At 40.6% G+C, this 12,057-nt stretch overlaps 1 protein-coding gene across 6 annotated transcripts in view; it reads right to left on the reverse strand.

Annotated features, from left to right (window-relative positions):
• The window catches only part of CHCHD6 (coiled-coil-helix-coiled-coil-helix domain containing 6), a 115,907-nt gene that overhangs the window by 46,395 nt on the left and 57,455 nt on the right, over positions 1 to 12,057 (reverse strand). For all 6 annotated transcript variants that reach the window (XM_086618900.1, XM_086618904.1, XM_086618902.1 and 3 more), the window contains one exon: positions 8,075 to 8,145. In XM_086618900.1, the coding sequence (XP_086475026.1) occupies positions 8,075 to 8,145 (71 nt within the window). The remainder of the gene's footprint in view (positions 1 to 8,074; positions 8,146 to 12,057) is intronic.

A 12,057-nucleotide genomic window follows, 5' to 3' on the forward strand; every position in this document is an offset into this window, starting at 1 on the left:
AGTTTACACCAGACTACATGAAGGGGTATCAGTGATGGACCAAAATACGAGTCTATTAGTACATTCTGCACTGAGAGTGCCATATCCTGCTAAAGATGTGGAAACAAATTTTGAGAGGAGAATGAAGCTGCTAGCATTAAAGTTGAGGTGGGATCTGAAGCTAAACACTCACCTTATTAAAAAAATCCCCTTGCTTTTTCTCACACGCTCTAATCTTCAAAAACACGGTGCCTTCTTTTACCATGCTGTGCAATTTGCTGAGTACTGACTCAGCAAGATCCCCATTAAGCAGCTACTCATCCCCCAGAGAACATCAATAACGGTGCTTTCAAAGAACACACACGAAGCCTTGGAGTCTGCTTGGGGTGGGGAGGTTGGGCGCTTTTTTTTAAATAAATATGATTTCAAGAAGTTCTCAGAGAACTGAAAAAAATAATTTAGATAACACAGCTTTAAGTTTGGAGAAGAGCACATGAAATGTCTTCGGTGAGTTAATGAGACCCATGCCTACCTGAGGCTGCTCCGTCATGCTGTTAGTGACACTTACAGTCAGCACAACGCTGAGAAGTTCTCTCCAAAGAAACAATATTAATCTCTGAACAAGCAAGTGCTCAGGTCTTCCAAACACCACTTTTTTTGGCCAAATTATAGTTACAATTGTGGCTGGTGTGGTATGTGTATGTCCCAGACAGACATGCAAGAGACACTTCCAGGACTAACAAGGAAAAGAAAAGGATAGGAAGGAAGAACTAACCCCAGCAAGGTCCTCTCACAGTAGGCTGAGTAACACCTGATCTTGAGACTCCAAAAGCCGATGAGATCCCACCATAGCCTAGAAACCTGTTTTATCAGAGTAACTTCATGAACTATCAAAATCACAACTAATAAATAAATAATAAAATAAACTAAGCCATTCAAGTCTGGTCTGATAGCAGAAATGGTTTTTCTCTCCCTTTATAAGGGAGGAAAGGACCCCAATCTCTCATCAGCCAACAACATCAAACACCACCAACTTCCTCTGTGCAGATGGAGCACCATGATGGAAGGTGTCCACAGCTGTTCTGCCACAGTCCTTATTTCCTCAGAAGGTGAAGATACAGAGGCTCTGACCTACAGAATAAGCTATTTGTCTCCTCAAGTTTCCCCCACTGATACTTGCCTTTGGTCTCTCCTATTATCCCTCCATCGCTCCAGGAGGAGACTGACTCAACAGTAAGTAAAGGCATTTTGCACAGCGCATATAGTCCAGAATCAGGGATACAATTACTGTTCAAAATAGCAACATTGCCCTTGAAATCAGTTGCTACTGAATTAATGACCAGATTGTTAGGAGTGTTACCTCAACTTTGCCTTAGGCTGCTAATTAGCAAACAAGCCATTAATTCACTGGTAACAAGTGGTTTCTCAGGCATTATTGCTTCTGACATCTTTAATTCACCGCTCTTTTTGGAAAGCTTCCCCAGACAACTTCAACCTCAATCCTCTACAAATCGACCCCATGCCACTACCACCAGCACGCTATACAACACACACGCTGAAAGACAGAGGCAGAAAGGCAGGGTGGGAATAAGCTGAGCTGGGTCATTCATTAATATTCATGATACCTTTCCCAACTCAAGCCACGGGGAAGGGGGGACCAAAGGCACAAGAAGTTCTGGATATTAGTGCGGACCTGTCATTACATCTAAATACACGATAAAATACTATGAAAGCTGGAGAAACCTTGCTTCCAACACGGTACACAGTGGAATATGTAATTCACAATCTGAGGGCAGAGGTCTGCTTCTATTTTCACTGCATTCTCCATGATAAAGAGCTTTGAACTGAAATATTTCACGTACTCTGATGCACAAAGTATTTCAGAGGTTTGTTTTAACAGCTGCACAAATATCCATGCTTTTGAAAACAATCTGGATTTGGCCTGCCATCAAGCCCTAATCTAAGGGTTTTATAATGGCAACACTGCTACAGAATACAAGTGCTTTCCATGTACAAATCGATAGCAATAGAAACATCCCTAATAGGCTACATGGAGTCTTTGGCACCTCTTCCTTTGATATTCCAGTCTTTGCTATTCAGGTCTTATTTTATAAATTCCCAAGTTCTACCAATATACCTTTAAAGAAATGCTCTTGCAATTTTGAAAAGATATATTAATATTTTACATCAGTTTTTCAGCACTAACAGAACTGCAATCTCAGTTCATTGGACTGATGTATTAGTCATTCCTCATCATGCAGGAGAGGAAAGACGATACCGTGAACACCGGATTAGAACAGCATTTTATTAACTGGGCAAAAGGAAAGTCTTATTTAGAACCGGCATCTTAGTAATCCCCAAGAACTGTACCAGAAAGAAGACTCGACAACTTGGATGAAGTACACAATCTAATAATTTGTCAAGATTTAAAATTCATTTCAAAAAAGAATAGTCCTGTCTCAACTGGAACATTTATACAAACCCGCTATATATATTTGATTTCTATTACCATACATGATATTTGTAAAGTAGTAAGGGAACACACCTTGTTTAGAAATCAATACACAGGTGCAAACATTTGCTTAACAATGAGCCTTTCAGAATTCATAATGAAAATGTTTACAGGCTAATGTAAATAAGTGAAAAATCTTTGTGAAGCAGAAGTGAAAATTATCAAAAAGTTTTTCTTGCAGTAAAATTCACACCATGTAAAACGACACAGTCCAAATTGACCCACCTACTGTTTTGTCCTCTTTTGAAAAAACTTTGGGCAAACTCATGCCTTGTAGTCTCTTACAGCAATATTCCAAATTCCTACCAAGAGCAACTTTATAAACATGAGAAACAGCAAAGTTTTGACTAATAACTCATCTCTTTATTTAAAGATTACATTAAATAGACTCAGCTCAGACAGAAGAAGGAACAACTAACACAACCCAAGCACTGAGGGAAGAACAGGACTGGGATGGAGCCAAACCTTTTTTTGTGAAAGTATCATCATTGCAGGGCACAAAAGCACTATGTTGATATAGGACTGGGATGAGCTCCCAGCAGTAATCAGTCCTTTATTCCTGAAAACTCTTAAATCCCTATTGCAGAGGCTCTTAATTTCAACACTGAATTAATCATTTATCTAATCTAATGACAAGAGAAATCCCAGAGCAATTTTGTTTGAAAACTATGATGGCTTTACCCTTCTTCTCCTTGGGCTTCATGACTGTCCACATAATAACTATTTCAGAGCTTGACTCCTGGGCACAGCCCTCTGTTGAAATACCTGAGGCCTCGTAGTAGATTTCAAGATTAATAAACTCAAGTATCACCACATAACTATTTTATAAACTTTCCAGATCTACACAGACAAGAGAAAAAAAAAGCAAGAAAAGAAAAAGCAGTTCCTCTAGGTTCCAGTTAGTGTTTCCATTTTAATTGAAGGGCCATCAGCATCATAAAATTTTGTGCCATTCAATAAAACCTTAATTTCCATGAGTACTGAAAGCAAGCCATAAATTCCCTGTTCCCAGCAGAGAGTCCATCTATGAACTTTCTCCCCCTACCTCTGCTGAGTCAGTGTGGTTCCCTACTCCACATTCAGCCCAGGAGGATACTTACTACGTGCCAGTTTCTCTAACGTAATCACCTTAAATACTCATGTCCATTAAGTTTAAAGATCTTAGGACCATTAAATGGAACTCTTAGATACTAAGTCCCACCCAGAGTAAATCTCTTTGGCAGTTTCTCCATTGGAAAGCTGCCTTGGATTCAAGGCTGATCTCTATCAGGATGAGATACCAACGTTCTTTATGTACTCCTTGATAACAGCGCAAAGCATACGCAGTCCTCTCAGTGTAACGCGCAAAGCAACACAGCCATCAGTGAGCAGCTTCAGAAACAGTACTGCAAACTAGAAGGAGATCTCAGAGGGAAACTCAGCTTCAGAACAATTTTATCTTTTAACAGCTTCCTAATCCCCTCACCCCACTCCTGCAGCTTTACCTTTTAGAGAGAGTCACACCCCCACCCATACCAATTCTTGCATCCAAATTTAACTACAAAAATAAAATAAAAACGTGATAAGACAACCCTCACAATAGAAAATAAATCAAATTTTTTGAAAAACAGCATTTCGAGGATAAATCTAGAGTGCCTGCACTAAGCCATAACCTCTTTACTGATGGTTTTTTTCCTTCCCCTTAACAGATTCAGGGACTGTAATAACATTTAATCCTCAGAAGCTAATCTAAATGTAACACTCAAAAGAAGACAAAGACAACGCAACAGAAAAAAAATTTGGCCACTGCCTTTTGGGAGTGCTGCTTTATCCCCGGAGCGAGCGCATTAATAGAGCTTGGAATGAAATGCCATTTTATTCTCTGTAGCGGGGAGGGGATTAGCAAGTTGTCTTCTCTAAACCCAGTCTGAGTCATGGCTCTATGAACACTGAGAAAAGGATGTGGAACGAAGTGAAGGGCGGGGAGCACTGGCTTTTTATTTACACGCTGCTTCCTTTGTGGGTGGTTACTGATGTGCACAGTTTGCTAAACAGGGAAGGAAGAGGGGAAAAAAGTTCTAGGCCCCCAGACTTTAATTCTGTTGGTTAACAAAAGAGAAAAATAATAATGCACCAATTATAACAACATCATTGAGACAATATGTCCGTGGCAACTGTCCAGCTCACCACAGCATGCAAGCAACAAGGGCAAGTCGCTTAAGGTGCGGAAAGCTGTGCTCAGTGGTTTTTTGTTGCTAGGATCTTCTTCTTGGGAGAAAGAAACAGGTTGGACAGAGCCCAGAACAAAGAAGGAGACACTGCGGTAGGAGGAACACGGAGACAGGAGCAGGCTGGGTTTAGGTGAAGAGATGAGGAACAAAGTCCATTGCACAAGTCAGGCCATGTAGGCATCAAGCCTAGCGTCTACCTTGAAGTAGAAACTATGAGCTAACGATTGTGTCGGTGACTTAACACCAAGTTCAGCACTCAGTACTTCACCTCTGTTTCTAGGCAAAGGGAGATAGGAAGGTTTACTTGCCTGCCTTGCAGGCACACTGTGAAGGGTCACTGGTGGAAAGCTTGTACAATATTCCTAAATCTTGCAATGCTCAAAAATCACTAAGGAGAGGAAACAGCCCATGGAACACTGCTTCGGTTTAACCCAGCCAGCAACTAAATACCACGCAGCCACATGCTCAGCCTCTTCCACCCCTGGGGGATGGAGAAGAGAATCAAAGGAAACCCATAGGCTGAGATAAGAGCAATTACATAATAATAATAGTAATAAAAAATTAAATTAAGCATCACCATAATAAATGATAATATTATACAGAAAAAAGCGCTGCACCCACTGACCAATGCCCGTCCTATCCTGGCTAGCTATCCTGAAACAGAGAAGTCCCAAAACTGCAATCCTGGAAGAGCAAGAGTCTTAAAAAGACATTCAAAGAGAGCAAGAGAGAGGAAGAGGAAGAGCAAAGGAAAGATAGAACTCAAACTTCCCAGCCAACCTTCATCTATACATTGGGCATGACATTGCATGATATGAAATATTCCATTGGCCAATTTGGGCCTCAACCCTTAATCTAAACTCAAATCCTAAGCTAGAAGTTGTAGGTCCTTTGTTCCAGCCATGCTCCCCCCAGCCTGCCGTGCACCTGCATACTGGCAATGCATGGGAAGCTGAAAAGTCCTAGATGTCAGCAACAACTGTAAACATCAGTGTGTTACCAACATTCTTCTCATAACAAATTCCACACTAAATCTCAAACACAGTGCTATTCTAGCTACTAGGGAGAAAACTAACTCTGTCCCACCCAAAATCAGGATAAACATTTAACCACTTGTGCAGAGCTGTAGGTGCTGATAAAAGAATTACAAAAGTCAATAAATGCCAAGAAAACACTGGTTTGTTTTTTTTCAGATATTTCTTACCTTTGCTTCAACATGGACTCCAAAAAACAGGGTACTCGCTGTGGGAAGAGCCCCAGCTCTATTCCCCTCTTCCTCCATCAGCTATGCTGATACACAGTGGCAGAACACAACAAATACAGGGTAGACTGGGCTCACAAGGCACAAGTGCCAGGGACAGGTCAAAGAGTTCGCAGTGAAACAGGGATGTCAATGTACAAAGGAAGTTTCCCTGACCCTGTCCCAGCCTTATCATGGTGCTCTTTGATAGTGTTTATACGATGCGCTGTACATCAAGGTAACAATCCCAAAAAGCATCATTGCATACTGCTGTAAAAGACACGTACACTGCAGGCTGATGGGGCAAAAAAATGACTCTTCATGCATGTGCAATTATCAAAGGGCATTATCAGTCCCAGATCCTGCACTCCAACAAGTAGCTCAGTGCAATCCTGGCTATTGCTGGCAATTTACACTGTAAAGAAATAGGAAGTATGATGTTCACCTTCTTCCTCAGTTTCACTAGGGCTTCACAGCTTGTCCCTTCTCAAGACACCTCCCAGCCACGTTATCTTTTCACACAAAATTCACATCAGGGCAGGTGTCCCTTTCGGCTGCAAGGAAGGCAGCCCAAGGCATCTGTCCCTTTATGATGGCTCAAGTTCATATTGCCATCAAATAGAAAAGCATTGTACCATCAGGCCAGAAGCCAGGGACTGGGAGATGATAAAGTCTCAAAGAAAAGGGGAAGGAAGCCCTAAGAGACCATACAAACATTTTCTGAATCTTAAAATAAAGAAGCCATTAGCATTTGCATTGGTCTCAGTCCTTTATGAGAAATGGTTGCATTCCCGAGTTTCTTACGCTACCAGTCTTCACCTCCACAAGAAACAGAAGAGAACAAATGAAACAAACCTCAGGAACCAAACTTAAGACTACTATAAAAAATAGGTTAGTTACAGTATGTAATAGCAAGTAGAGAACATAACCCAAGGTCCCAATCTCTTCCTTTACAAAGTCACAAGGATAAATCATCGTTGCACGTATTTCCAACAACTAATCGCAGACCTGCGGAGACAAGTTCAAGAAAAGACTGAACTGATCAAAGACTGTCAGAGCTTTATGTCCTATGAATTTTTAAAATTTTATTTAAAAACAGAACTTAGAATTCTACTATGGAAAACTGCATGAAAATGCACGCAATGTGTTAGCTGCCTTGTTTTGGCTTCTTTAGCAAGTTATTGCTTGACTGTCCAAACAAAAATGTGAAATTACAACAGGTTATGTGATGCTTTGGCAGCCAAACATAATTTTAAATAAAGACAGCACAATATACTGCACACCCCACTAACATATTCATCACTACTACATTATCTATTTATGCAATTAAGTATCATACAGTCTGGACTGGACCCAACTGGACTACATATGTTGCTACTCCAGTTTAGTGCTTGTTGGCCAACTGTTTACCCAACTGAGATCTGAGCGCTGCTCTTGACAGTGTAATTGCTTTGGACTCATTAATATTAAAGAATTACAGAAAATATTTTTTCTTGGACAGCTGTTAGTGCATGTGGAACAATAAGCTATATAACACTACTGGCAAATACAAATGGAATTTAGACACTAAATATGCCTATGCTAAAAAGACAACATTAAAATGTCCGCTGATTGTGCCAAGGCCAACAAAAAAGGTCAGAAAAATCATTGCACCCATTCTAAGAAAACATTCATGATAATTACAACTCTATTTTGATAGAAATGTACATGGCTAAGATTTAGGCTGTTCACCTTTTTCTTCCCTGGACAATGAAAACCTTAGAAGTGGTGCCATTCTTCCTATTCCCATGCACTAGCCTAACGCTGCAATGTGTAGGTTAAATAAGTCAGGTCAAAGCTTGAACAGATTAAACATGTTCCACTGCCTTTCTGAAAACCGTAGTAAATATTCCCATTTAATGTGAATTTTCTAAGTCCATGTCTTCTCCCTCCCTTGCAAGATCTAACAACTTTACACTAAATTCTGTCAAGCTTGGTGCAGAAAGAGAGGATGCTAGCTTACAACTCTTCAGCCTCCTAAATACCTGACAGGATGTAACTGCACAGCCCGTTTACGGGAATATCCAGAGGCTACACACAGACCATTATGAAATGCAACTGGAATTGCTGAAAAGAACAAAAATGGCTCCTCACTTTATACACTCCTCCGCCTTGGTGGCTGCCTCCTGGTATTGCTCAGATGTCAGCTTGTAGATCTCCGCATTCTGAAACACAAAATATAAAGCTCAGCTCTAAAATTAAAGGTATCTCAGATCTTATCCTGTCACAAAGTTATCTTCTATAATTAATAACGATTTCCAACAACAAACAGCATATTCAGTTCAAAGAACACAAAAAAAACGCTTAAAAGTTGATTTTTATTTTCAGAGAAATGCATCAAGGCCACAACATGTCCTCCACTCCATGCCTCACCTTGGCGAAGGGAAAGAGGGGAAAAAGGTCGCTAACAACCAACTGCCAGCTTTGATTATTCCATGTAACCACAAACCCAAGGTATTTCCAGCACCGAGTTATTTTGACTTTGGTTGTGTTTTGTTCTCTTTTTTCATTAATTGCTGTGAACGATCTTGTAAGTTACTGACATGCAAGTATCAAAACTGGCTGCTAGCACTGGAAAATCCATTTTACATTTCAGTGCTTCTACTTAACGTTACTTATTCTTGAAAAGAAAATTATGCAGCCTGCTTCCCTTTTAACAACATCGGGAGGCGTATCAGGTATCAGTTCAGGCACTGCCAAACAGAGTCTGGAGTGTCTTGCTGCAGGGCTTAAGAGGTTCGCATTAAATTCTCCTGAGCTTGCACAGAAAGAGTTTTAGTTCACAACTGCTCAGCTGCTGAACGTGGAGGACGAATTCTTACAAGCTTCCCAAGCACAAGCAGCAGGAGGGAACGGCCATGCACCCCCAGCAACTTCGCTGCAAGGTCTTGTGTCACTAAACTGTTGATAAAGCTGCTTTAGGCAAAGCCTGTGGACTTTATACTGAAATAGCTGCAATTGCCTCACTCAAAGCTCATCTGCAAGGCCTTTAGTCTGAAAAGGCACATGCAGAAAATATGCAATAGTCAATCAAAAAAGTGAGAAAATGGTATTGAAAGCGAGGACAGCTATTCACTTAGGGCTGGTTCTAGCTGCTATTTCGTCTCTCCCCAAATTTGGTCATTTTATATAGAATACTATTCTTACCCTTCTTCATTTATTTTCTCATAAATGCAGCTGTGGTCCTGTGCATGATGAGACGACACACATTGTTCGATGGTTAGAAAAAGGAAAGGACAGATATAACTCAAGTTCTATTAGCGGTTCTGCCACTTGTGCAATCTTGGGCAAGTCACCATTTTCCATCTGCAAGCCAGGGATAACAGCTGCCCGTATCACTGAAGCTGTGTGAAGCTCAGCTAATTGGAAGGTTTATACAAGTTTTCAGAGCCCAGGCTTCAAGGTGCTATATTTAAGCGTTTTATCTGTGGTGCCTGAATTTATGTCACATACCAAAGAAAACCACAAAACAGACTTTGCTTTTCCAAACTTTGACCTAGGAGACAGACTTAAACTAAGAAATCATGGATGAGTAACCACTTCAAAATGCATTTCGCCAGCAAATTGTCACTAATGTTTTCGTTTACTTACTTGTTACATAATGGTAAAACTTCTATGCTATTAAACCCATTTTCCTCCTTCCTATAATGAAAAGTTCAGCTTTTAATGGAGCCTTTCTCTCTGTCCTGTAAACAGACCTCACGACTTTCAGCTCCCTGCTGTTACTTATTCACACATGAAACCACAAGACCTGTACTTCATTAATTAAATTTGCCATTAAAAATTAAATAATGTGAATAAGTAGATGTAAATGTTACCTCCATGGGCTTTATAAGTCTCATCGTTTCTCCAATTACTACCCAAGCAATTTTCATATGTCTTACTGTCTGATTTCTCAAAGGGACTGGATTTGAGATATCAAAATGAGAGAAAGTGGGAAAGAGAGAAAGCAAGGTAGTAAAATTAAACATTTTTCAGGCAATAGGAAGTAGCCCCGTCAGATACTATTAGCCTGCAGCACTCTGCAGTGAAGCAGCAGCAGGAGAGGAAAACAGGAACAAATATGTTGTACGTGAGACACAGCATGAGGTTGGCATTTAACCCACCTAAAGAAAGAAAAAAATAGCCAACAAATTCATTTTCTGGTTGAACTGTCGATTACAGTGGCTGTGGCACAACCTCACCTAGTTTATTACAGAGTGGGTTCAACTGCCCAGTACTATGGTCAGCCCCATGTTTAACAACATCAGCTACAAACATGGAAAAAAATAGCTGGAAAAGCAACCAGTACGAAATAGCTCTGGATCCTAAAGCTGACGAAAAGCAGGCAAGTGAGAACCTGAACAGAAAGGCAAGAATCTCAGTGAAGGAAAGGAGGAGACCTGGCCTCAAAGAAAACATAAGGCACATGGCACGATGTGAAGATCAAGGAAGGTCACAGAAGACCTTTGACCTGAAGATGAAAGCTGCTGAGTTTCAAAAAAGAAAAATAAAACATCTTTTTGCATGTGATCCAAGTGGGCCTCTTGCCTTTCAATCAGACCTCTCTGCCGCCTTCGCCCCCCCAAAAAAACTGCTAAAAACCAAGGAAGCACTATTTCCAATGAATCAGTACCTTTAAATGCTTCCCCCTAAGTAAGAAACCCAGAGTTTTACCATTGAAACCTGAGTTTGTTTAACAAGCAGATCTGTTAAACAGGTTTTCCTTGGCCTCTAGATCCCTTCTTACCTTGGGAAAGTTGTGTTCACTTTTGTCCTAAACACAGGCTCAAAGAGCAACAGACAGGCCTTTCAGCACGGGCACAGTCATGGCAGGTTCTGTCATCTGGGGCTTCTATTTACAGAGAATAGTTTTCCAGGTATCCTCATCCTTATGACTTCAGATGCAAGATCTGCTTCATTTTCAGTATTTTACCCTAACACATTGTGGCAGGGAATAATGTTCCAATGGCCTACAAAAAAACTAGGGATTTATAATAAGGTTGCAAACCAAAGAACCAAGCCGGGAACCACCTATACGTGACTTCAGCAGAGCTGCCCACACACAAAGGCTACTCCGCAGGATCAAGGTGTGGTATTTGCACTTGAAACAAAGCCTGAGCTGCCCGTAGTCTTAGTGAAGTCCTTTTGCTTCATAAAACGATATTCAGCTGCACAGTAAAAGAGAGAACATTCAACACAAAATTACAAGACATCAACGCTGCTTTTAATTTACTCTCACAATGTTTGATGCTTGAGATAAAATGGCAGCTCACAAAGAAAAAGTTGAACATGAGACCACAACTATTATTAAATAAAGCTCCCGGCAGTCTTAGTTGCAGAAGTAAGTTTAAAAACATGACCAAAGGACACCATAAGGGCTCAAACAACAAGAGACACAGAAAGAATGAATGAACCACCTAAAATGTTTCACTTCACTCAATAAAGCTGAGCCTTAGGGGAGCCAACTTCAGAACATCAGAGCTTTGTCATATGGGGAGAGAGCTCTCCAGAGAGGACAAACAAACTAAACAAAGAAATGTTAGTGTGAAAGATTTTCCCCTGCTATTAAATGATGGTTCGTAGCAAATAATAAAAACACCAAGAAGTTATAAAAATACATAACTAGAGCCTAAAGACCAACAGAACCACTTTCTTTCACCCTGCTGCTTTTTTACAACAGATTTGCTGCTATACCCTTGCTCCCCACTCCTCCCAAAACACCCTTGCAGTAAAAATTCCCCTTCCAAAGCAAACCAATTTTAAAACTTAGAGCTAAATTTGGAGTAATTTTAATTTAGCGTTCCTCCTTGGCTGCAAACACGCAGAGAAACTCCAACACTGACTACACCACCTCGCTACACCGCCCAGGCCCTTTCCACAACATATAGCAAGGAAAGCAAGAAAACAATGTAGCAGAAGACTGAGTTCTCCGGGTTATTTCAGGAGGGAAAGTAATTGAAGCATAAAGAGAAAACCCTGCCAGCTCATTCTCACATTGACATTAAACCACATTCCTTACAACTTCAGTGAAACATGCACTACTTGCAGTAACACGTAAAACAGAAAACCGAACAACATGAGTGAGAGGAACCAGA

This window comes from Tauraco erythrolophus, chromosome 12 (assembly GCF_009769465.1).
Source record: "Tauraco erythrolophus isolate bTauEry1 chromosome 12, bTauEry1.pri, whole genome shotgun sequence".
NCBI classification, from domain to species: Eukaryota; Metazoa; Chordata; class Aves; order Musophagiformes; family Musophagidae; genus Tauraco; species Tauraco erythrolophus.